At 48.3% G+C, this 26,250-nt stretch overlaps 1 protein-coding gene across 1 annotated transcript in view; it reads right to left on the bottom strand.

The window, feature by feature from the left end:
- LOC8033645 (ubiquitin-associated protein 2) overlaps positions 1-26,250 on the bottom strand; it is a 56,143-nt gene that overhangs the window by 6,223 nt on the left and 23,670 nt on the right. The window contains exons 9-18 of the mRNA XM_040498496.2: positions 22,911-23,054; positions 19,152-19,384; positions 17,217-17,529; positions 15,932-16,082; positions 15,063-15,320; positions 12,420-12,586; positions 10,058-10,196; positions 9,403-9,494; positions 7,209-7,268; positions 378-459 (exon numbers count right to left, since the gene is read on the bottom strand). Of these exons, the coding sequence (XP_040354430.1) occupies positions 378-459; positions 7,209-7,268; positions 9,403-9,494; positions 10,058-10,196; positions 12,420-12,586; positions 15,063-15,320; positions 15,932-16,082; positions 17,217-17,529; positions 19,152-19,384; positions 22,911-23,054 (1,639 nt within the window). The remainder of the gene's footprint in view (positions 1-377; positions 460-7,208; positions 7,269-9,402; positions 9,495-10,057; positions 10,197-12,419; positions 12,587-15,062; positions 15,321-15,931; positions 16,083-17,216; positions 17,530-19,151; positions 19,385-22,910; positions 23,055-26,250) is intronic.

Here is a 26,250-nt window from a genome sequence, read left to right as displayed (position 1 = left end):
TTAGTTTTAGATCAAAGGATGCCACATGCAAAACTTTGAGTTGTGACAAAACATACGAGTTGTGGGAACAGGAACAGCTTTTCAAAACATGCTTGCAAGCAGCTTGGATATGAACCTTCGAATAAATGTAACTATATAAATGTGCACTTTCTGAGTGCAGTACTTAAAAAAAAAAAATGTTTGTGACTTGTACATCAAGAACCAGAAGGGACACTGACACAGGCGCTGGCAGTTTAAACCTCTCCCATTGCCAAAAGCTGGCATTCGTCCTTGATTAACAGTACTCAGATTTTACACTAGCAAAAGGACGACAGAGCTCCCCCACTTTCCTCGCAGTCTGCGACCCTCCAGACGTGACAAAAAAGAGGAAGACTCACCGGCGTAGGCCATGTTGTTCAACGTCAGGTCCCTGCCGGTGAGGCTTGTGGTAGGTACTTGAAACTGCATGTCGTAGTAGCTCTGCCAAGGGAGCGGGGGAGGAAGAGACAACGGGGGGAGGGGGGACCAGGCATTTCAAATGGAGAGCCCCCAAAGCCCCCCCACGGGGCATACGGACAGAGTAACGCAACAGTGCCAAACTTGCCAGGTCTACGGCTAGATTGCAATGGGCACGCCACTAAGCTATACTCTGCTCGTAGATGACTTCACGAGCCATCGAAGTCGATCCAATGCTGTCCTAGTGTCACGTGACCCCCAAGCGGGGCGCGGCGAGCTCTAGGGCGCGTGGTCACGCGATACGCTCGCGGCACTGGGCATGAATTGAAAGTGCCTGATACCGTGCATTACCAGTATGCTAGATGCATTACAATTTTTTACACAAATCAAGACTGATGACACTCGCTGCCAATAAAGAAAGCTTGATGTGGTCTATTAAAAATTAAATACTTTCTCATTCGGTAGCCTCGCTTACAAGGACAAACATTATCTGTACGGAGGACATAAAATGAACCTAGGTGTTAGTTTCAGTGGGGGTTCATGGCTACATTTGCATACCTGCCAACCCAGCAATGTAGAAATTAGGGAGACTGACAAGAAAAAAAACATACCGTAAAATACCGGGCAAGCGCCCACTCAAAATTTAGAGATAATCGCGAAAAAATGGGGGATGGGCGCTTGTCCGGTCATCAATTTTAAATATAAATGTACTGTGTATATTTTTTCATATCTTAGAAATTTGGATATGGGCGCTTATTGTGGAATGAGTGGATGCGCGGTATTCTACGGTAAAGGGGGGGGGGTCCCACAATTTTATATTTAAGCGATCTTGCTTTAGAATTAGAAACTCTTCAAAGTATGATCGTTTCGAGCAGCATCTGAATGACTAAGACTAAGTTTCCAATATTCTTGTAAGAAAAAAGGGCTCAACTTCTTTACTTTTGAAGAGACCTCGCCATTGAAGATTTCGCCAGCTTCAGGAACTTGTCGGAATATATCAGTTCAAAACAATGTCAAGCTTGGTGGCCCTTTACCACGAGGAGGTCTCCAAGAGTCTTGTTATAGATTATCTGAATTCGATTCTTGTCTTTTTCACCGTGCTGAAGTTTCGTTCACATTCAGCATTGCTATCTGGTATGGTGAGTAGGTACTTGCAGCCGTCAGTCTTGCCACTTCGCCAAACTTCAGTCTACCATAAATGCTGGTCATTCTCCCCACTTCTGACCACCAAACGTCACTCGTCTTCATTTAAGATGTCATTAGAAAGATCAAGTGCCTGCAGCTCCGCAAATTCCACTTCCAAGGCATCCAAAGGCCTCTTCTCTTGACTCGTTCTTTTCCAAGGGCAAAAGTTGTCGGAAGGACTTAATGAAGAAGACTCCTGAAAAACACGTTGCTCAGAAACTTTAAATTGGCAACTACTGCCTTTTCCAGGGTTTCATTCTCAAGTGGAAATTTATGTCCGATGTAGTCACATGCCACAACAAAAGTACTGACGAACAGGAGAAAGAAACTGCTGCTTCTCGCTGGTAGGTAGCCCTTCCACAACAGGCAATGTGCAGCTCCCAAGAGCCAGATCTTTGTTGCCTTTTTGGTTCTTAAAGTCTTGGTAGAGAACTTCCTGTTGTGAACTGCAGGCCTTCATGGCCGAGGGCAGGACAAAACCGGTCATAAGGTTCCTCTGCACCAACAGGGACTGCAGCAGATGAACTTGGGGTGCCTGTGATTTCAAGTTGGCAGTTGGCTTTTCCATGAACAGGTATCACACTCTTCAAGAAAAGGCCATACACCAAGTTGATGTCTGTCGTGAAATGTAGATCAGCCGCTCCTCACGGGTCAAGCTGACATGTCTAGTACTCTCAGAAAAGTCTCTGCCCCGTCCCCCTCCGGCTTCTGGCAACTGTTCGCAGTAGCAGATAGAGCCGAGTTTTGTTGACCTCGGATAAATGGTGCTGCTAAAACTCAGTATAATGAAAGTCTGTCGACACCAGTTTTTTTTACGCATTTATATTTATGTTTCAACGACAAGACTTATAGAAAAATTACCTTTTATCGAGCAGGTATTTGCGCAACTTGCTATCTTTTTACAAGTCCCCCTATGACGTCATGCCACGTGGTTCTCATGGCTGCCGCTCGCAGCTTCAGGTCGGGAATTTTAAAATTTTTGCCTCGCGATTATGCGGCGGAATCGCAACATTACAAAGGAAAAAGGTGAGTTTTCTGTCCTTTGTGACAAAATAAACAATATCAAAAGGAGAAAATGCAAATTCTTTCGACGTTAAAATCGTTGCACAGCTCCTTTAGACATAACACAGCCCAATGCATAAAAAAGCAAACAGCATAAATGCAAATTATTTTAATGGCAGCTCTCAAGAAGTGTCCTGGTACCGGGTTGGTTACTCTTATGGATTGCCAATAGAAGGCATAGTCAACAAAAGAAACACAACTTAGCAAATGCAAAAAAAAAGAAAAAAAGTTTTGATACCTTAAAAATAAAAAAAGATATACGATATAACACAAACTGACCAAGGGCATGTAAAGCAGAAGAAAAGAGGCCAAGGGGTTGACATACAAATTTTCTTTCTACTCGTCGTCGCAGCTCAGCTCCTTGTCACTGTCTGTGAGCATAGCGCCGTCCTCGGTACCATCGATGTTGCGAGAGGCAACACTCGAAAAACGCGTATGCCACAACTGAGCGTGGCATAGCCTCCCACGCCCTTGCTATCCACTACGCGACTTGACGCCAGTTTGATGCGTCCCGACAGCAAGAGCTCCTTGTTCTCTGCAATCCACTTCCCATACTCACTTCGCACGTGCTCCAGGAGTCGTTTGTTGATGCAGACATCCAGGGGCTTAAGCTGCGATGCAATGCCACCAGGTCGCTCTTGGCCTCCCTGTTTGCATTTTCACTTTGTCCGTTAACTGACCCCTGAACACATTCAGCACAAGCGTTGAAGGAGTCTTTAACGAAGCACCCATACGATTGTCCCACACAATGCAAAGCCAAGTGCGCATCATCGCGCTGTCCTTCCAGCCTTCCTTGCTGCACCCGATGTGCATGCGCGGAGGGAAGGTCTCGTTCTTCGGAATCTTCTTTCTCTCGAAGATGAGGAAGGACGGCAGCTTGTGTGCGTCGGCCGTACATGCAAGCATAGCCGTGACTAGAGTCTTCTCGGTGCCCGTCGTACGCAGGTGCACTTCCTTGCTACCACAAACGTCCAAGGCATAATTAGATGGCATGTCCGGGAATGTTGGAGCTTCGTCGGCATTGTTGATCTGACCAATTATGTAGTTATGCTGCCTGTGCAAGGCGATTTCATGGCACTGAAATGCTGTTGGCTTCTCTTTGTACTCGGCTGGGATTTTCTGGCAGATAGAGGTCCTACGGCGAAGCGAGGATGCGGCGCGATGCATAAGTTGCCGTTTCCCCGATGATGGCAGTTGTTTTTGTGCATCCACATCCATAGCGCTTTGCGTCGTCACACTTCGGAAACAACGGTTCGGCGTGATCACTCACGCTCAGCGGCAGATTGTGTTCATCAAGAAAACCTGTGATCAAGCACCTGGCTCGGATCTCGCCGTTTTCAGTTACTTTGAAGAAAACTGCCGATACTTCCCTGCTTTTCTGCGGCACGAAGGTAGTTTTAGTGCTTTTGTGAGGAGATTTGAACCTTGATCTTGGTCTTCCTGCCGTGCGTAGAGGCAATGAAGTTTTTAGCCAAGTTTGAGATGTTGTCTGTCCCTTTTTCTTCCTACTTCACAAGTTCCCGTTTTTCAAACCAGTCTCAGGTTTCAATCACGTGTATGCTCACATCACAGCCGCAAGTCATACAGAAACCGAACTTGTCACCTTTTCGTGACGAGACGAAGGACGGAAACTCGGCCGTGTAGAACATAAAAACACTTGCACATACTTCTTTTTGGCTTTAGAAAGCGCCATAGCTCAAACGAAATGCGGAAGCAGAAAGGAAAAGCCCCAACGTGTTCTGGCAGTTCCATGTTCAAAACTTCGTTCCTGCTTCGGTCGGCTGTCTAAGCCTAGTACAACCAGTGCACTGCGGAGCACACAGATCACATGGGACAAGGTTTCGTATCTTGGCCAACGGAAATCTCGAACATCTACTGCGATGTCGAAGTCAATGTTGGAGTAATGAAAATGTACCCGTCGGAGTGACCTAGTCTAACACTCAAGTAACTCGCATCTACCCCAGTTGTCACGTGACGACCTGCCGGGGAAACCTGGACCGCCTAGACCTACTCCAAAGTAACTCGCACATGAAAACAAAAAAAAAATATCTTTTTTTTTAGATTTGTGGTTATGTCCTTGTACAATCGGGAGATGTGGCCGATATTTGGAAGGCTCCAGGACGATTCGGGTAGAGTTGGCAGGTATCCAATAAAATGCTTTTCGCTACTCGTGCCACCAGCGTCGTTAAAGTCTGGATGGTTTAAACAGGTTGGGGCATTTGCAATTGGGAAACGGCTATTGCAGGACAGTTCAAGCAAAGACACACCAAGACAAAACTTTCAATACAGAAACTACACAAGCAGCCTGTCACCCAACTTAAGGGACTACCTTTGCACTCATACAGAAAAAAAAACAAAGAAACTACAAAGACATTTAAGATAGTTATTCTGTAGGAATGCGAAAGCATTGGTATACATAGCGTACTCCTACAAGCCGCGCTGAGCCTGGCCGGGCAACCTCTGCGTAGGCTGCCCAAGTGGACTCTGCAACCAACCGCTCTGCACAGCCCGGCCACCCTCTCCCTCTTATCGATGGCCGGGCCGCTGTGCCATGCCGTGGGGTGGCGTTCCTTGGAAATATGCCGCGCGTCAATCAATGGGAGTTTTCTATCGATTCGCTGCTACATACTAAAGGCTTTGCTCTATGGGACGGGTGAATTTAGGCTTGGCACGGCTTCAAAAGCTGTCAATGCCGGTTTGCTCCATGGGACCCCCCAGCCCCAGTAAACTGCACTTTACAGACTACAATCCGGTATTCCAGATGTTGAGCGTAGCAGCCCTCATTCCAAGTACCGCACCCGACGTCCCCGAAACTAAAGCAGACAGGTGCACAACGCACCACTAAAGCGTGCGCTACCGAACCGAAACACCAAAGATGTCGATCGACCGAGGTCTAAAATACTGTCAGTGAACAGTGAAGCAGGCTGCACGACACCACCCTCCCAATTTTCTGCCACAAAAACACCGACAGGTCGTTTAAAAAAGAAAACAGTGCCCACTGCAAGCGCCTCATTACTTGGCCACCTCGGCACTCAATTTCCCCCCTTCCAGAAAAAAAGCTGCGGCGCACTTCGTGCTGCGCGACCCTTGCGATGCACAACATACGGAGACCCTTCACACCTTCGGAATTGTCTACTGAACCAGTTTCAAACAGGGTTGAAGGGACAACTCCAGCCTTCCCAGCCTGCCACGGTAAACTGCACAAAATGGGCACAGATGACCGTGCAGCAGAATCCCGAGGCTTGGGTGAAAAGCGACCAGAGTGTTCCCTTTAGGTTAAGAACGGACCACACTAATGTCGTGAGAAAGGCTTCGCATCAAAGCTTCAGGCAAGCAGGTCAACAGCCGGCAGGAACAAATGCAAGTCAACTTACTTTCGCAGGGTGCTTACCGTGACTAAATTCCAGAATTTCCCCATTAACCTGGCATGAGCAAACATTTAAAACCTTCAGTACGGACAGCAACGCTCGAAATCACGACATCCTTATTAGGGGCTACAGGTGCAGCTACAAAATAATTCTTTCCATACAGTAAGCCTCCTTTCTACACAAAAAAACAACAAAACATTCCCAACGTCTCGATGTGAATACTTTTAACGCTTCCAACACCATTACGAGTGTAGTTCAACTTTGCCTTACTGCTTTCATCCTTTTGCTACAACAGTTGCTACCAAACGGAGGTTCTACAGCAACACCCTAACATTTGCTTTGATTCCTCTCAAAAGGAGCTGAAAACTCATGCAATGCAGTATCATCTGTTCACAAATCTTCACCCGACTCCCACTAAGTTTTGCCCAAATCCGTATATGTCCCAGAATTCCCTAGAAAATCCAAATATTCCATAACATTCCCGAGTAAATTTTCTAGTAAATCCGGAATTCCCCTAAAAAACACTGTATTCCTAAGCATTTTTTTTAAAGAGAACTCTTGAAAAAGCAAACCTTCCCTAGAATTTCTCCGAGTGACCTCCCCAGAAAGCCCAAAATTTCCTAGGATTTCAATGATTGCTGTTAAAAGCGTTTTCTGCACGTAAGCACCCTGATTTAGTGAGCTGCGCCGCAGGAAGACATACTCTCAGAATCCAGCAGTTTCATGAGAGACAAGCAGTAAGCTCGCATGCTCCCACTGGTAACGCCTGCCCAAAGCTTTGTGGCAAAGCCTCGCAAAAATAAAGAAGAACAAAAGGACTTTCTCCTCCTCCCATGACACAGGGACAGTGGTTAGTACAAAATGCTTGGTCACACAGAAAAACACAAGGCAGGGGGGGTACCGACGGTGCCAGTCATCTGGCTGCTCAAACAAAACAGGCACACCGGAAGCGATAGAGAGGAGAGCCTGTCCACACGACTGCAGCAAACAAGAAACAAGGGCAAAGAAGAAAAAAAAAAAAAGGAAGCGGGTGTAGGGATGGATGCGGGAAGGGGGTGCAAAGGGAGAAACGGAAAGAGGAAAAAAAATACAGGAGGAGGAGAAATATGAGAACAGAAAGAAAAAAAAAAGATAAAATCATGAACCAAGGAGACATACCAGGGGTTGCATTCTAGACTGCAGCAGATGCAGGTCTTCGTAGCCATACAAAGGCTGCTGCTGCTCCGGGGGGAAAAGAAAGAAAGAGGTTCCCCAAAGGACAGAAAAAAAGGGGAGGAAAAACAAAAAGGAGGAAAAAAAAAGGAGAAACAAAAAAAGGTTTGGTCATGCTCCAGAAAACAGTTGGCAGTAGATCATCAAACTAGCAAGAAATGACAACAAATGCACTGGGAGAGAGTACCCACTGCATCGACCATTACAACCCAGACCAAAAGACCCTTCTAGCGAAATGCAAGGCCAATAACTGAGCAATAAAATATCACAAAATCGTCAGAGTTGCCAAAAAAACCCATGCATTAGTCAAAACAATGGGAAGAGCTAACAAAGCATTGGGGGAGGGGGGGGGGGAAACCAGGTGCTACAACTTAGTTCAGAGAGCTGAGCAAAGCAATGGCCTAGACCTCTATCCTCCAGTCTAACACCCAAATCCAGCGAGCTTGAGGAGTCAGCTAATTTGGAATAACGTGCTAGGACAAGCCGATAGCTTCCCGACATGCTAAGCGATGCGTGTGATAAATACTAAACCTAATACAATAAAGCCCAGTTAATATTGTTAAAAAAGATGGTTAGGGAAAACATACTGAAATGTTTCTGGGAAGGTGGGGGGTGGGGCCTAACAGATTAACTCAAAATTTATTTCACATGGACTTTTACAGCTGTGAACTAATGCATTTGCACAAATACAGGTTGATGTGCGTGTCTATGCAAAAGTTGATGCACACCGATTTGAAGCTGCAAAACTTGATGTGAGCAGCGCAGCACATATGCCACAGCATGGAGCCATGTGGTCGACATTACAATAATTTGAAATTACTGAAGTAGGAGACAATCTCTTATCACAGCCACTGCCATTTAATCATTGTGTGCTCTATCCTTGCAACAATCCCGGTATCACAGTCGGAAGGTTAAGATGATGACTTGACCAGTGTGGCCGGCCAACAGGCAAGTTTCAGCCAAGGTTGGAAAAGTTGAAAAATAAATGTTCGTATAAACACCTCCCTAAAAGTGAGCACCTTCCTTTTCTACGACACCATAACTGCCAAAGGACACAAACTCGAAACTCCATGTGAAATAAAATTAGCATCAGAGAAACCAAGAACAAGTGCAAAGATGGGAGAAACGGAAAGATGGATGGGCCACTGTCAAAGCCTGAATCAGTTCCAAGCCTAGTCCAAGGTCATGTCTGCCAAAGCAAGAGGCAGAGCATAAAGATTTAAAAAAGAGAGGGGGCAAAACAAAAGAGTGTGGCCAATACCGAGCAGGCCAGTGCGTTCTGTCAGTTGCGTCAGGTGGCCATTTTTGTACGTAACAACCGGAAAGGCAGGCCGCAACAAATGAATTGATGCACATATTCATAGTTCGAGTTCAGCAGCCGGAAAAACGTATACGCAAAGTTCTACTTACATATACTATCAAAACATGTCAATGAAGATACCACTTGCACAAAAAGAAAAAGAACTACTAGGAATTGTGCAGGATACTCAGTTGCTATCAGATGCTAAACTTTCATCATTTGTGTACGGTACTGATCCTAGATATAACAAACTGATATTGGCAGTGGCTTTCCTACGGCCTCTATGTGCATTGCACTAGACAAGAATTTCAAGCGTTCCAATCTCTCGACGACTCTTGGTTCTCTCGAGCAACCTCGATTTACTTTTACTCTAAATATTTCATTTTCCCGGTGTAACTCAATCAATTGAGAGTTGCCAGTACCAAGTTGGTATTGTCAGATGTCGTTAGTTTGCACGCAATCATTGCTGCTTCTATCACAAATACAGAAGCTCAAAATGTCAGAATAAACCAGCTACAGAAGTGGGAGGTCAACTCAACTAACGAACACTCTCCAAAGCCTCTCTGACTGAGAAAACACGAGGCCTAACCTTGACTCAAATGGAATAAGTGAGAAATAATCTCAAAATCAAAGGGAGCTTCCTAAACAGGGCTCTGGCTGAGTATGAAAGAACCAAGCAACTGACGAGGTTTACTGTCTGCTCAACAATCGACACTAGCATCTACCGAGTGCAGAGCTGTCATCCCTTACAAAAACATGGAGATCACTGAGGTGCAAGCAAAGCTACGGCCAAACCCAACCACCACTTCCCAGTAAAGAAAGACGACTGAGGGCACTCACATAGAAGGGCATGGCTGCATTGCCCACCAGGTACTGATGACTCAGCATTGCAGCCGGCACGCCGGGAGGCAAGTTGGGCAGGGTCTTGCCTGCTGCAATGCACAAGCAAGTTGTTACTCCTGGCACCGAGCTGTAATGATTAACACCCTTCACAAAACTATAAGCAATAATTTGTACCATAGAGCATAACAAAACTTGTACTAAGACCTATAAAGACCCTCTGAAAAGGAAACTGCAAAGAAAGTTACAAGATTTAACTGTCAGAAAGTTAGGAAAGAGCTACAAATAGGCCCTTTTTCTGATATTACCTCAACAGCTTTCACAACAACCACGACAGCTTTAATTATGGACACCAGATAGCACGCCAACCATTCTTCAGCATCTAAAAATAAATTAATTTCTGTATACCAAATTAGAGTAGCATTGGGAAACGTCGGCCAAACAAACAGGGTACTGGAGGACAACACCCCAAAGTCCATTCTAAGGAAGCAAGAAAGATCTTTCTAGGTCCCCCAAATCTTTCTCGACGTCCTCTTTACCCACCCCGGAAATAGTCGCACGCGGCGAATTGGCAAGTTCCTGTTTGCGCAGACTTCGGACCTGCGCACGACAACTGTGACGCCATGCCGTCCAAAGCCAATCCCGCAGCACTCACTGGCAGACATAGAGTTCTTGAGCACAGAGGTGGTGGCAGTGGCACCCGCCAGGGAGGAGGCTGTTGTGGCCAGTGTGGAGGCCGGCCCCGACGGGAGGCCTCCGCCCGTCGCAGACCCGTGGGAGTTCTCGTACGTGTGCTGCAAAGTGGATCGGGGAAGATCGGGTGAGCGGGGTGTGCTCGCCCCCTTTTTTGTTTGGCAACCAATTCAGTGTCGCCATCCATCCGGTAGCCCTGGCCAACTTCCGGTCTGCATATATTTCTTAAAATCTTACACATCCTTCTTCCAGCGTGGGTGCAAAACCATTTCTCAAAAACAATGTGCAGATTCAATCTCGCAGATGCCGCAAAACCTGCTGCAGAGTTCGGGACTGGAAGTGTTTAAAAGCTATTACCACGAGCTGCTATCACCACTTCAATCTCCCCCTCTATTCCTTACTTCTATTAAAAAAAAAAAAGGTGCACAAATATTTAAAACTATTTGTGAATAGTTCCTGCTATTTGATTCAAAACTTAGCAACCTTGTACTACTTGTTGGTTTCTTTCTTAACATTCCAAGATGATTACCGATGTCCATATAATTTCACAATTTCTTGCACCAAAGGTCAACGAGCAGCCAGAAAAGAAAAAAATCTGCTTCAATTGCTTTTTTTTTTTTTTTCGTTCGAGAAAAGGGGACTTTCCCTCCTCCTCTCTACGGGGAGTAGCTCAGAGACCCGGTTCCGTGGTGAGAGGATGAGAGAAGAGTGTGACAGGGAATGCAAAGAGGAAAACTGGGAACCAGCTTTTTGGCTGGCAGAAAACGGTTCTCTAGGTCAGCCTTTAAGCTTCGCCGCATTGCAGCCGCGCTCTGCTGCCAAGCTTCACCACTTTGCACCGGCTCGTGCACTTCAAACTTTACCGTCACGCGTCGGCGTGCTTCCGGCGTTTACTGAACCAACAAAGATCACATCAGCAGTGTCTCCATATCCAGGAGTAAAGAGAGATTCTTGAGGCGCACGTGCCGGTACAAAGTGATCAACCTCCCTCCACACGAATGCGCTGGAGCAAAGCTTGATTCGAAAAATCGCAGAAAACATTTTCCTTTTTTGAATATTAAAAAGATCCCTAAATACAGTGAAACCTCGTTAATTCAAGCCCCGCTAATTCGGAAAACTTGGTCCCGTCCCGTCAAATGTGTGTATTAGTGAATGGCACAAAACAATCATTAATTTGGAGGCAGTGCGGTGCGCTATATCTAATTCGGACCAATTCGGCAGGTGGCGCAAGCTCCTGTCCGTTCCAAAGGGTATGACCGTTATTCATACAAGGTGCACAAGCGACTCTCCGGTTTTTCCCACGATTCTTGTCTTTTTCAGTTTTCCGTGTTTCGCATCAGTTTTGCTCTGGTGTGAGCGATGACCGAAGCGGAAAAATCGCAACATGCGGTGCTGTTGTTCCCGCGCGCGCCATAGCGAGAGTGACAGTCACGTTCCACACCTCAACACGAGCATGGCCAGCAGAAAGAGACCTATCCCGAAACCCCCATTTTAACAGCTATAGTGTCCCTCAATTTTCCGCCGGCCACCTCCGCGTTGAAACGCGCAACGCGACTGGCACTCTCGCTATCAGCGCGCTCGGGAACAATAGCACCGTGTGTCGCGATTTTGCCGTTCCGGTCATCTGTTACTTGTGCTGCTCTTTTTCTGTTGCAGCTGTATCAGGCCAAGAATTTAGCGACAAAGTGGAAATGCTGAGCGCCTTGAGGGACGGCGTCAAGAGAAGAACTTTGGCCTTGTACGTGAAAAATGAGGCCGAGATATTGTAGGCTTTCGAGAGCGACAAGTGCAACGCGAAAAGAAAGCAGCTGCGGAGGGTGGTGCACCCAAAACTAGAAAAGGCCTTGCTTTGGTGGATTGTCAGTGAACGGGATGTGCAGCTCCTGACAGTGCGGGTGCGGTGGAGGACTTGACCCCGCTAAGCAAAGTTGTCGTCTCTGCCCAAATGTCGTCCAGAAAGCAGGCGGCAATAAGAAATTTCTTCTTAAAATAAAAGTATGAAACAAGGAAACGTTACCGCAGTTTTCTTTGTCCTTTCAATATTTCGACTTTTGGATAATTCTGACATTTTTGCCGGTCCCATGAGATCCGAATTAGCGAGGTTTCACTGTACTTCGAACAGTACAAGTTTGTTCCGAACCAGATGGTAAACACTACTAACAGATTATTTGAAGTTTTGAATATTTTCGCACCTCCCGCATCAATTCTTTCTTTCATACTGCCGATACCTAGAGCCTCCAAAACAACCGTATATTCAGCCGCCCCCGGGATTCGACACTCGCGGTAAAAAACACGGCTCTTTCCGTCTAAAGAGGCACAGTCACCTGCTGCTGCTGCTGTTGCGCAGCCTCCAGCACAGAGTCCTTGACCGAGTGAGAGCCCAATCCCGACGTGCCCGACAGTTTCGAAGAGACTCCGTAGCCCCCCTGCTGCTGCTGCTGTTGGCTAGACCCCGACGAGTATGCATTGCCCTGGAACGAACCCTGATAGCCTGCACACAGAAACAACCAGACAGGCACAAGTGAGCACTCCATGCCTCTCTCCGAGGACTTCACGAGTGCTGCCCAGTCCAGCCCTTAGAGTCGCAACCAGGGCAAAGATCGCGCCAGGTGAGGAATCAAAAAAGGTGCGGCACGACACAATTCAAGTTGAAGTTTATCTGGTTTCTCAGGGGCCAACCCTGGTAGGGAGGTAGAGACAAAAGGTGTTTCTGCCTGACTGGGCCTATGCCCCCCCAAGTAACTGATGCAGTGCATTAGAGACTCAATACAAGGAAATGCCATCTATAGAGGCAGCGACGGCAATAGAGGCTGCACCTACATCACATGCTCTTTGCCTCCTGTCGTGCCTCGGCCGCGCATGCGCTGACGTGTCGCCGGAGGCAGAGCACCTACCGTGCAGATAAATGGACTACTTCCAAAACCGACGCGCCCCATCGCGGCGAAATACCGCGCAATGCACTCTGGGAACTAGTTGGCCACTCAGTTTCGGTTTCGACTGAGCAGCTTCATCTCATGCTATCACGCCGCGACCGAACGCACTGCTTGTGTTTTCGGTTATCTGACACTCATTCTCGAGCGATACAAAATGAAGACCGGAGCACTTTCCTTGGTTCCCAAAACACCGGATATTGTGCGTGCGTATGCGAACGTAGTAAGTCGTGGCTTAGTCACCTCACCCCACGAGTGCATGTTTGAGCTTAATTTCAATAATCCCCTCTAGTACCAGTGAACTAGAACTGAAATTCATACATATGGAGCCTTACACATACTTTTTTTTTTTTTATGCCAAACGTCCGTTTCTTGTTACCTCATTGGGCGGAAAGCGACCCGCATCCTCACAGGGTATCAAAGTTGAGCCCAGCATTTACGCATAAATTTTTAAGGAAACGCAATAAATTCGACCTCACTACTGCACAAAATTACTATGATGCCTTCTTCGTGTCATCCTATATCTCCCACTAAAATTTTATGCTGATAGAAGATTAACTTTTCGCAAACGCTGAGATCGGCTAGCTGCGACGGAGGCCCTAACAAGCATCGCCTACCCCTCGCCAAGCCTTTTTGCACGAGTTTTTACTGACGCCCAAGATCTGTGCCTGAACGGTGTGTCTGAAATGATCTCGGCATACTCAGGCAGAAAGAAAACAAACACATAACAACTATTATGGCCATTAGCAACCGTCAAACGTGCTTTGAATTTGTTCGAGCACTTGTGTGAAGAATGTCGCACCGTGTACCGGACGGGCGTGAGCATAGGGGTTCATGCCCGTCCGGTGGACTTCCGGCGAACGGTGCGACATTCTTCACACAAGTGCTCGACTTTTGGTGCGACATTCTTCACACAAGTGCTCGACTTTTGCTTTCTTAAAACGGTTTGTATGTGCGAATTCGCCTATATGATTGCAGGATAACTCTATGCGCATACGCGATGTTGAATATTAGTGGGAAGCAAGCGGGTGGGGAATTCACTTCGTGCAGTGCTGCGGGTCAGTAAGAGATAAGAAGTGTGTTAAAATTTAGCTTTTCAGTGGCGCCTCCAAGGTTTACCTCGCATACTCAGGCATACTAACAAAAACAGTAATTGCAAAACGTAATATTTCGTCTATGGACGCAGCAAGCAAACTTCCTGATCAACAACACTAATGTAAAGGCGCAAGCTCGATGTATGCATACTTATTGGTTGCTACAGCTTGTTGATTCGTACACAAGCAAGATCCCCAAGCTTCGCAGCGCCGAGATTCCCAGCACTGGCTCGTCCACATACCTCGATTGGAATGCTAACAGGAAGGCTCAAGTACAAAAATACAACAAGCATGTGGTTAGACAAGCTATACGTCTCAGGCTTGTGCTAAAGATTCAAGGTCTGGCAATTTAGGTTAGTTTAGAGACCACAAATGACGCTCTCGGGACCAGAAAACGATCTCTTGTTGACGTGTCGATCGAAACCGAAACCATGCCACCATCCTCCCTGGCCAACTAGTTCCCAGAGTGCAACGCGCGCCGTGTTGCATGCAGGGCTTTATGGAAGTAGTCTATTGTCAACAATCGTAATGGCGGACGCAAAAAGAGGTGAATCCGCTATATTTTTCCAAAAGAAACGACACCCCTTGTTGAAGCCTCTGTTCGAGCAAAGCGCGACGTAAGAAAAGAGCGGGAAGAAGCTCCTTCGTGTGAACCCAAGGCCAGAATGGGCAGGAAGGCCACATTTGGGAAGCCATAAAAATCCATACTTTGCCTACCGATAAGCTAACAGGCAGCGGGGGCAATGTGCTCGTTGGACCAGCTGCATGTTTCGCAATGTGATCCCTCTTCCGCCTGTGGTCACGTGCAGGGAGTGGGGTCAGGTGAGGAAAGAGAGGCGGTCGACTGGTTTGGTGAGCACGCAGCTCCTGCCACACCGTCGGCTTAAGGGTGAAAGGAGCGTGTAGCTCCACCCGCTCCAAAGAATGCCCGTGGCACGCTTACCGTTGCTCTGCTGCTGCTGCCCGAAGGCGGAGGTAGCCGTAGACTGCTGTGGGCTGTAGTAGTGCTGCTGCGCGGAGGAGGAGGCCGAGTTGGCGAAGCCCTGCTGGGAGTGGGCCAGGGTGGCGTAGGGGGAGGAGCCCACCAGGCCCCCCTTGCTGCCCCCCGGCTGCTGGTACGAGGACGACGAGTAGTGGTGGCCGCCCCCCGCCGACGAGTACATGGGCTGCTCCCCCACCCCCTTGGACACCGACGCACCACCTAAGAAAACCATGCGCGCTCCTTGTAGAACGCTGCTCCAAATGTTTCGCACGCAACACGCTCCAGCACCTGCAAAGCTGGAGCAGCTGGAGCAGCTCTCGTGCATCTCATTCTTTTTTTTTTTTTTCAGAGTATGCAGATGCATATTGGTAAAATAAAGCGAATGATTGTTAGGTTTAACGAATGTCTACGGAACCTAGTGCAGAGACCGCATCTCTGGGGCCAGGTGTAATCTCTCCATCGCCGTTCGATGGGGTACTTTGGTAAGTTGCAATTTCCTCTAGGCACGTCATACGGGAAAGCGAATGGGAGAGCCGAGCCATCTCTCCAAGAAAGACGTCCACATACACCCGAGCGTAGACAGAACGTCGGAAACGAGCTAGATAAAGATACAACCACGGCCGAAGGGCCTCCGAATATCTGCCGAGTTCCCAAGCGAGGAATCTAGGCAGCCTGAATGGGGTCTTTAGTTTGTGCCCAAACCATCTCCTCAGTCCAATCTGTGTTCTCATTCAGCTTTCTGCTCAGGAGAACGAAAGTTTGACAATGGCATCACCGGAGACTCTGCACTTCCCAAACAGAGAGTATGGCAAATTGCAAAACGGACCCACCGTCCATTCCCTGGGAGGGCCTCTGGGCGGACTGCCCGTACATCTTGGACTGCGGGCCAGCCGCAGACGAGGATGCCACGGGCTTGCTCCGCTCAGCCGAGACGCCCTGGGACTGGAGCAGCAGGTGCTCCGACCCCATCACTCCGCCCACCTGCCACGCGTGGGGAGGGACCACAGCCAGTGTGATGAGCCACACCTTCTACCAAAAGTGTTTAGCTACGGTCGTCAGAGAACTGGGGCTAAAAAAAAGAAAATGCCAGAGGGAAATAAAAGCAGGCACTCCAGACTAATTAAAAAATCTTATAGTAACGTCCCTCTTCCTCCTTTTTCTTACCTCGTCCTTCCCCGCCCAAAAGATCAGTAATACCAAAGTGACAATGTTGACTCGGGTATCATCTCATGAATTGTAGCTTACTACGATAATGCCATATTCAATGGATAAATAATAGTCAGGTATAGATACAACATACAGCTACAGCAAAAATGCATGTCTGAAAGTTTTGGATACTATCATACGAAAGATTTGGACCCACTTAAAGCATCCCAAATGATCATGCATCGAATGAATGAACAAGTGCCAGAGCTTTACTCTGGTACTGTGTGAGAGAATGCTACACACAACCCATAATACACTGTACAAAAGCTATTTTCACTGGCACCCACAAACGGCTCTCTAAGCTTTGGCAGGCACCTCTCCTCAGCGAGTATGCTCATTCTCATTCAGCTCCACTGCTCAGGAGAACGAAAGTTTTCAATGACATCATCGGAGGACACCGAACCAAAGCTTTCTGTTTGAAACACGTTTACTAAAAAGACAAAAGACACTGACATTTACTCGTGCACAAGTGGCAATTTGTCACAAGAGCTAGAGTGCCACGCTCTGGGACGTCACAATCCTAACAAAAGAAAACAAACCTGAAAAAAAGAAAGAAAAAAAAAACGAAGTGGTAAAATGTAAGCATTGCTGCTGTCTCTGCGTCTATACTGCCGAAGCTTTCGCGAACTGTTGCGCTAAACAGCGACCTATAGCAGTGCTGTATCAACCTTGGTTGCTGTGCCGTCGTTGCGATTGCGACGGGCAGTGGTGCGACACTTTTCCCGACGTCGTGGGGCAGAAATCGAGGGGCCACAAATGACGCCGTGGTAAACATACCTATCTAAGATGCGCACGGGCACCGTAACAAAGCAAAGGGAGCACAATTTGCATGCCGAAAGGAACCCGAGGCACGCGAGCTGGCCATGTTTCACGCCCGCGTGCGGAAGAGAGGAAAGCAACGTTCCGCACCTTCTGCCCGGCGACCGACGTGGGCGCGGCCGAAGAGGCTGCAGAGGCGGGTCCCCCCAGGCCGGGGGCCCCTTGACCAGACTGCTGGCCCACCTCCTTGGGGGCCCCCGTGGAGCCCAGGGCGGGGATGCCGGGGGGTCTGCTGCCGGACAGCACGGGGGGGCCCATGGAGAGAGAGGAGGGGGCGCCGCCCACGGAGTCCTTGCCGTGGAGGGAACCGCCGGCCCCGCCGACCCCCTGGCTTGCCCCCAGCCCCTGGACGGAACCTGAGACGGGGCCCATGGGGCCGGGCACGGTCCCCGCGTTGCCCTTCCTGGGACGTGGGGAAACCGGGCCAATGAACACTCAACACATCACTTCATACGACGAAACTATTTTGTGCCTGCAAGGTATTCCCCACACCTACACTTCGTAACATTCACGGGACAGAGAGTCTGCGAAAATGGGATGATTTACAGCGGTGGTTCTTGACCGTCGGCACCCCTTGTGGATCGGCAGAGATGATGGAGGACCCCGGTCATGATGAGGGGAAGGTATAGTTAGGTTAATTATGATAGAATCTGCATTACTGTCGAGACCAGTTATAATGAAGTGGACGGGAATCAGAGATCACTTTGCTATATTCGATTATTTCGTTATAACCAACTTTGGTTACAACGAAGTGCAAAAGGGAATGGGAAATCGTGATCGCTTCGCTCTAGCCGCTATTTCGTAATAACCGGTCTTGACAGTAAAGGCCCGTTCACACTTTTGCGACCGAGTACGACTGAGAGAGACGAGATCTCTTAAAACTTGTTAAATGTTTTTAGAATGAGGGAACACACGGGGCATTCTGGCGCCATCTATGCGGTGACCCTGGAACTGCATTTCACAAGAGCGAAGGTTTTGCGGGATTTCATAGGTCAAATGTGCGTAATACCCATAGAAAGGCTCGTTTATAACATTGACAAAAGTTTTTCAAGCCAAGAAAGAAAGGATAATGCGCGAGAAATAAAAAAAAAAAATGCCGGACCGCCTAGTTTACACTGGTTCCCAATAGATGGCGCCAGTGTGTTTTCAGGTTTAAGAAGTTTTAAGGAACCCAGGTTTAACAGGTCGCAAGAGTGTGAACGGGCCTTAAAGGGATGCTGAACCGAATATGAAATTTCTGAAAACGCAGAGTACATAGGAGGGACGCTACAAATCCCAAAAGCGTCACTCAAAGCGGTATCTTGTAAAAGAAGAGCGCGCTTGCGCAAGGCCGAAAAGACTCCTGACCTCGCGATTCTTATTTCCACCCCTTCTGCGATAAGATGACATAAACATTCTCTCTCATTCACTCCTTTATTTTCCAGAAATACGGCCATCCACCCGATATATGGTTATATGAGTGATATTTCGTGGTTTATGGCGCCCTGTTGAACACTTCTACAAGCTTATTTTGAGAAATCCAAATTACGGTTCAGCATCCCTTTAACAAACAACGGCAGAAATAATCATTAACTTGTCGGTAACGCGTCTGCCTGCCCACCTGTACCGAAATTACCAGCAGCCCTGCCTTTGTCTGCGCTGCACCTTCACGAAAAGGGCTTCTCTGGTGGCTTTTTTTGGAACTACGCCGCACGAGAGCCAATGGGAACCTCGTTCCTTGATGACACGCCAGCCAATGGGAGCATAATCCATCAGAAATCGGCGTCACTTCGCTCCATTGGGAAAGGGAATTTTAGGTACCGTTTGGCCAACGTTTGGCATGGTTTCAAAGCTGATGACGTCGGTTCGCTCCATGGGACAGTTAAGGCTATCCCACTGAAAAGATACTGCCGGCTGTGGCCCCAAACATTTTGTAGAGCTCCGTGCTCAGAAAAGCCGACACTAATTAGAAACCAAGGTCGGCCGCTACACGCAATGTCTAAGTGAACTTCTCCTGCGAACAGCTGCACCGTGGCCCCCACTCACCCAACAGAGTGCGCGTCGAGGTAGCTGGCCGCCGAGGAGACCTGCCCTCCCGTCGGGTCCTGTTGCACCGGCACCGGTTGGTGGGAGGCCGCGGCAGCGGCGGCGGCGGCAGAGGCCATTCCGTCCGAGGCCCCAAAGTCGAAGGTGTCCGTGCCAAACTCCAGGCCACCAAACTGGACGTCCAGCGACGAGACCACTGCATCGTCTGGCATCACCACTGCAGACTCCGGGATCTGAAACGCACGGGTGCCGAGGGCTCGCAAAGTCCTCCGAAGAGAACCGGCGGCAGAGGCTTGTGGAATGCACTTCAAAGGGCAGTGCTCGAAATCTCGCCTCAGTAGATTCTAGTCCCTCCCGCATAGTCAAATCGCACGGTAATGCGTGTGGAGACATGATGGGCAAGGTATTCGAACACCAAGGTACAGGACTCCAGAGCAAGTGTTATCGAGCTCTTTCTATTTTCAGTAACCCCCGTCTCTTAATCGGTAATCCTGGTCACGGCATTGTAAACCATAACGCACCTTATACAATAATATACTAGGAACTCAGATCCGTTATAAATATACACAGTAATTCCTCATTATTACGAAGTCAATGGGACGGCAAAAAATTTGATACAAGCGGTAATTCCATAAAAGCAATAGAGCAAAAAAAAAAAAAAAAAATGACCGCATCTCCATGTGGTGAATGATGTTGATTGGGGCGAAGCTCTGGTAGTGCTGATGATACTGATTTTGTTTATAGGTAGTGCTGATTTTTGTAAATTTTTTATTGCTCATAGGTAGTGCTGAGTTCCGGGTTGCGTTTCCGACTTCATTAGCCAAGGCATGCGAAGTTTAACGCGATTATATACGCATTTGACCGCAGTGCCCTCTCCTGTATAGACGTTGAGCGGCTACATGCAACGTTTCACCCATGACTGAAACCCCAGCTCTTGAGTTACTACCACATCTCAGAGCCCCCAACTTGACCCGCAGTCGTGGCCGAGTGGTTAAGGTGATGGACTAGAAATCCATTGGGGTCTCCCCGCACAAGTTCGAATCCTTTCGACTGCACAAATTTTTTTCTTTTTTTTAAGAAGACAGATGGGATGGCAATCGATGTGAGCACAGACGCCGGGCAAGGCTAGACCCTAAGGAGCTTCGCCCCTAAAAACGGTGTCAGCAGCCTTGAAAGTGGACGTAAACACCGTGGAACAGTCCGATTGTATATTTAACCGAAGAAACCTTGGTTATGAACATCTGGTGAAAAGCTTTACCGAGTAAAAAAAAAAAAAAAATTAAGTGAAGTTTGCCGATAATTTTATTCGAGCATCAGTCCTCCTCGAAGTGCTCCAGGCATCACAAGAACACTGTCAGCCCTGCTGCACTCCACTTCCTTTCGAAGCAGACGAAGGCTCTTTCGGGTCTCCGCAGTCGTCAGCGTTTCCCGTTGTGCCCCTCCGACGTCTCTTTGTGCTTACCCTGGTCGCACACAAGGTCTACGATCGCAGCATCCGCGGGAACATCCGCATCGACAAATGCAAACGAATCAAAGCTATCCTCGGTGGCTTTGCCAATATGCTTTCACACACTCCCGCAGAGATCGTTGCAGCAATGGAAATCGCACACCGGCTCGGCAAGCATGCTCATGAAAGAAAACTCGTGTGCGAAGCAGCTGGCAAGCATATCTTTGGGTCACAGGCATGCTTTCTCCCGCATGAGAAACTACTTTAACCCGTCCTATATGCCTTGCTTGTTCTGCTAAATGGTGGACAGTGTCAAACAGCCGATGCCGGAATGTCGAGTTCTTTGGCAATTTTAGAGTTGGGCCGCTCCGTTTTCTTAACCTCCCAGATCTACCCAAGTAACTTTCGGTAAACACTCCTAATATCCCATACGACGCACTCGCGGCGGGTGCTCCTGAAGAGATGATCTCCTCCTGCTCGTCGCCCCCTTCACCCAATTTCTACAGGGGTCGGGCAGTGTCGGCCGCAGGCGCCGTGAGTAGCGTCGGAACGTTGATGCTGCTCACTGCCCGCGTCAGCATCGGAAGCGCTGCTCTTCCAGTTCTGCGTGCTCTGCCCTCCATCACCCATTTACTCCGTTTTCCCAGTTCGGCCTCCGTGTACGCTCTCGTGCTTTCGACACCGTGGCCTTCGTAGTAAGCGTGGTCGGCCGCCGATACGCTTGGAATAATCCGGTTAAAAATGCCTGCATTTAAGGCGGAACCATGTTGAACTTCAATAAAAGCGACAATTAAAAAAAAAACCTACTTCGTAAGAAAGGGGAATTACTGTATATATATATATATAGTTCAAACTGGAAGAAACACTTTATGAACAAGTAGGGACAGTTGAGGAAATTAGCTGATGAACCCCACAGTTTCTCGGACCCCAGTTGGAGAGCCCACAAGCTGGAGTGAGAGACAGAGAAAATTACAGAAAACAACCAGTCGTTTTTCAAACAATCAAAACGTGGTAAAAGAAAAAAAAATTGTGACCGCGGAGAAAAAGAGTAATGGACGGTGCGACACTACGATGTAATTTTGAATCGCCTCATGTGCTTACTCTAGCTACGGTGCTACCACCCCCCCCGTAGCCGCACCCTACGCAGATCGTAGGGGCAGAGACCTTGGCGGTTGCCGGCGTTTTCCCCATGCATCTCTCCTCAGTAAAAACAGGTTCTCATTCAGCTGCATTGATCAGGAGAACGAAAGTATTCAGTAACATCACTGGAGAGACCCACCTTGTTCGGTCACGCAACAACCTGCCAAGGTCTGTTCAGGAATCTCGGTAATGCATATGAACCATTCACGGCGTACACACATGAGCATGGCTACTTGTTCTTAAAATATTTTACACGTATCTATAGAATACGTGGCCGGTAAAGACCAGAATTAAGGTGCACACACGTTTTCACGAGTCCTAACCAGAGTCGTTCAATACGCTACTGGCCACAGAACTTCTCTGCAACGCCATGAGAAAGCTTGGTACATAAACACGTGCAGTGGTGGCATCAACAAGGGGGCTAGGGAGCCACCAATCTAGCCTGCACTGCTGGGGGTCTGGCAAACCGCACGTGTGTCGGAATTTCGATAACACGTCATCACACTGACAACATTTCTCGTTAATGTAAGCACCTTCGGCTTTGTACACTTTGTGAACCAGTACGTTCAACTGCCCAACCCTTTTTCGCAATTAAAGCATTGTTTTCTTTGAGCTTGCATACGGCGCTTACATAAAGTGAACAAATGCAAGCGCAACAAATTATCGGCGTGCGAGAAATTATTTTAAAACTATGCGTAACTACTAGTTCGAGGTGGCTCACGGCGGCCGAACGAGAATGCCCCCTCCATGACGGTAGCGTCCCTAGCGGAAGCTATCAACCCTATACCAAACTTTGGCCAAAGTTTCATGACCAGTAGGATGTTGAAGGACTGTGGTCTGACCTACCAAGTCTCCAGGAAGTTGTTCTAAAAGTAGCCATGCCCACACCACAGCCCAAAAATGGGGGCGGCGGGCTTTAAAAAAAAACTGTCAGGATTCAACCTCCTGGAGGTCCTAGACTTCAGCCGAGATGTTGAATGAGCCTAGGGTTCTGTTCCCACAAATTGTAAACAAAAAAAGGAAAAAGAAATATCAGACAACTACACAATTACTGCACTGAACTGCCATTTCCTTTTCTCCAGGGCTAGTGAGGTTAGAATAACCACGTTAAGTCGTCACCGGCACACACACTCGTGTCTCCGTTGTCGAAAAGAGAGGAGGGGGAGACCCACCTTGGAGGGAGGGGGCACCCGCACCCGGGGTGTCTTGGTGCGGGGGGGAACGGCCACGGACTTGGGACCCGCAGGGACTAACGCCACCGGCTCGCTGGGGACTGCACTGGACGGAGCCGCATACGTGCTCCGTACCGACCCCACCTGGGAAGGGAGAGCGAGGGAGCAAATCGAAATCAACATCAATGAGGGAACCGGCAGCAAGGCACTGAGCAGGCCAGGCTTTTTCAACCTCCCCTTAAACTGAGGTCGAGCAGTTTCTTACATGCTCGTAAGCATTCCCCGACTAATTCAGAATGAAAAGCCTGCCTCAGATGTGAAGCGAGGGTCTGCCTAAATATTTTCCGGGTGGCCAGCTATTAACCGGAAGTAAAGAGAGGGAGTAGTCCCGGTAATCCCCACCACCCTCTCCAAACTGCGGACAGAAAATGTGACCAAGATGTCACTGAGTAACTGTATATACTCCGCTTGAGGAGCAGATTATCGGAATGATGCTCGCGGGGCGGCCATGTTGGCTTTGAGCACTGCGAAAAGTGACCGTCGTTTTTGCAGGAGGCACGGCTGTGAAGTAACGCGATCGTCCTCAGTGTCGCCTGCTTCCCGCACATTGAAAACAATATTCTAAAACATTGCTCGAGTTATAACAAAAAAAGTGATTATACTGTACCCAGTGGCTACACACAATTTTCAATGGTCAAGGAACCTTACAATTGGTTCGATTTTACTGAGGATTTATACAGTGTAGACCGCATATAACGTATGTCGCGGGAGTAGCGAAAATCCGCACTATAAGCGGTACCGCGCTATAACCAAAACATCAATTTTTCAGGCCAAAATACATGCCCTACCTTTGTAAAATAATTTACTTTATGCTAGATGAAAAATAAAGCTTAGTTTGAGGAAAGTCTTGATTTCACCAGACTAGTACACTTCTCTCTCACGTGTGTCACACATTTTGAAAGAAATGAGCAACTTTCACCTGGTGCAGCCTCATCGTGGGTTGCGGACGGACGTTGCGAGCGTTCAGGATTGCTAACCCCAATCACTTTTCTCCGGTGATGAAAACGCGTGAAAATTCGCATCCTTTATATGGTACGCGCCAGTAATACCTTCAACTTGAGCACAGGCATGAAATGATCCAAATAAGAAATCCGGGCGATGATCGAGGACACAAATGCTTAGAAAGGTCCACTGCAGTCGAAGTAAACAAACACGACGACATGGGCGTTTCTGCCGCCTTGAGAGTGCCGCCACGACATCGCCGCACGGGTCGGTAGATCTTCCCTTCTAGTACGTGGTGGGTTATCATAGCGACACATAACGAAAATTCACAGTCAAGGATAGCGCTTTTAAGCGGAACGATGAGCTTCCACCACGCCGTCTACGTCGACGATCACAACCGATGCTATGTTTGCCAATAGAAGCCGGCCCGCGACCGGCATGCAACGCGCGCGAACACTTCTCTTCAACCTGCGATTGGTCTGTCGTTGCGGTTGTTTCCAACCATCCAACTCAGCGGAGGGAAGCACGCACGTGATCGACACGTGCGTGCGTCCCTCCGTCGCTATGGCAACTGAAGACTCTCTCTTCGCTTCTTCGAGCAACTTCCTTGCCCCGCGAGTGCCGCTTGCGGCTACCGCCGTTATCTAGTGTTGCACAGGGAAGCGTGTTTGCTGCGCCGGGCGGTCGACGGGCTGTTGCACAAACCGCACTATAACCGGTATTTCCCTTTGCGCGCCTGCATTTTAAGCGGTATGTAATTACATGGAGTTCTATGGGAGGCAAACCGGTGGTTTAAAAAAGCCGCGTTCTACCCGGTCCTGCACTATAAGCGGTTACGTTGTAAGTGGTCTATACTGTATTTTGCAAGCGCAAAGCGAGAAACATGCTCCGCCCGAAACTGCACCTGCAAGCTCGCTTTCTCACATGAAGACAGGATCCAGCTCGCACACGTGACCGCTTTCCGCCAGTTGGCGGCAAAAGGAAAGGGAACGCAACACTCTGGATCTGCAAGCAGAGCCTATGCGAAGTGCAAGCTTGCCTGCTTCTTGCACAGGGGTTGCGATGATGTCAGAACGCCGAGCTCTTATTGGCCGATTGAAAAAAACATAGTGGATAGACCTTGAGGCATCTTGGCATTGAGGTCTACCCACTATCCTTTCAATCAAAGTGAAACAGAACTCAGCGTCGTTTTGACATCCCCGCAACTCCTGTGCAAGAAACAGACGACCTACTTTCCGAACACAGTCACTCTAGAAGGCAAAACAAGGTACTGTCTAGCACACAAATTCGTGCTGCTGAAATGGTAACGTCAAGGAGAGTGCTGCAATTTTTCTTGAAGAGTACTAAGCCACTAGGCGGGGCAGCGGCCAACTTGGGTCGCAACAAAGTTACCTAAACTGCATCCCATTCTAAAACTGGTACAAGAAGCCCAATTTGGGATAGCCCAAAGAAGGCCACAAACTGTCCTAGCACTGCAAAAAATGTGAACACAAACTGCAATGGTTGTTGGCAATTGTAGGAGACCCAATCCAAAGTGGTTAGAGAATTTCAACTAAATGAAGTGCCATAGACGCTGCAAAATGATTTCCCAAGAGGTCAAAAAGATTCAGCAAATTTGCAACAGCTAAATGCATCGCGCCAAAAAAATACTGAAGAGGTGAGCTAACGGCTTTGTTAGCTTTACCTCCGCTTATGCAAGAGCACTGGGTGGCACTGCACCCGCGAGATTGGTTGCAGGGGGCTTGAGCAGAGAAGCATTGCTCTATAATGGAAACGGAGGCAAGCAGAGAGCCTCACTGTGCCAGTTTCAGTCTCCTCAGTCAGACATGTTCTCATTCAGCAAGATGCTCAGGAGAACGAAAGTATTAGAAACATCACGGGAGACAATTACTCGAGCATGGGACTGGCAACTCTTAATTGTTCAAGCACGACAGCGCACCACAGCTCCGAGCATGTGGAGCAGAAAGCTTGCACAGCAGGTTCAATCCTCGCTCCTGCTCGTTTCAATCTGGACAAGCATCATACCATCCATCGTGCAGTCATGTATCCATACTGCGCGACTGGCTGAGCTTCTCTTCTACAGCGGAGACGTGAGACGCTACATAAGGCAGTCAAACGGGGCAGAAGCTGCGACAAATTTTTGTCGTTAAGTATAAACCCATTGCCTTAACGTCAACACCATGCAAAATTCTAAAACATGTTTTTTGGAAACATGTCAGACAAGTTTTTTTTCTTGTAACAATTTTCTGAGCGAATGCCAACACGGGTTTCGTGAGAGCCTATTGACAGTGACGCAGCTTGTAGAGATGGTGCATTATCTCAGCGATGTTCTCAGTTG

Source organism: Ixodes scapularis, unplaced genomic scaffold (genome assembly GCF_016920785.2).
Source record: "Ixodes scapularis isolate PalLabHiFi unplaced genomic scaffold, ASM1692078v2 PGA_scaffold1__304_contigs__length_218370807, whole genome shotgun sequence".
In the NCBI taxonomy this organism is placed as follows: domain Eukaryota; kingdom Metazoa; phylum Arthropoda; class Arachnida; order Ixodida; family Ixodidae; genus Ixodes; species Ixodes scapularis.
This window is presented reverse-complemented; position numbering and strand designations above follow the sequence as displayed.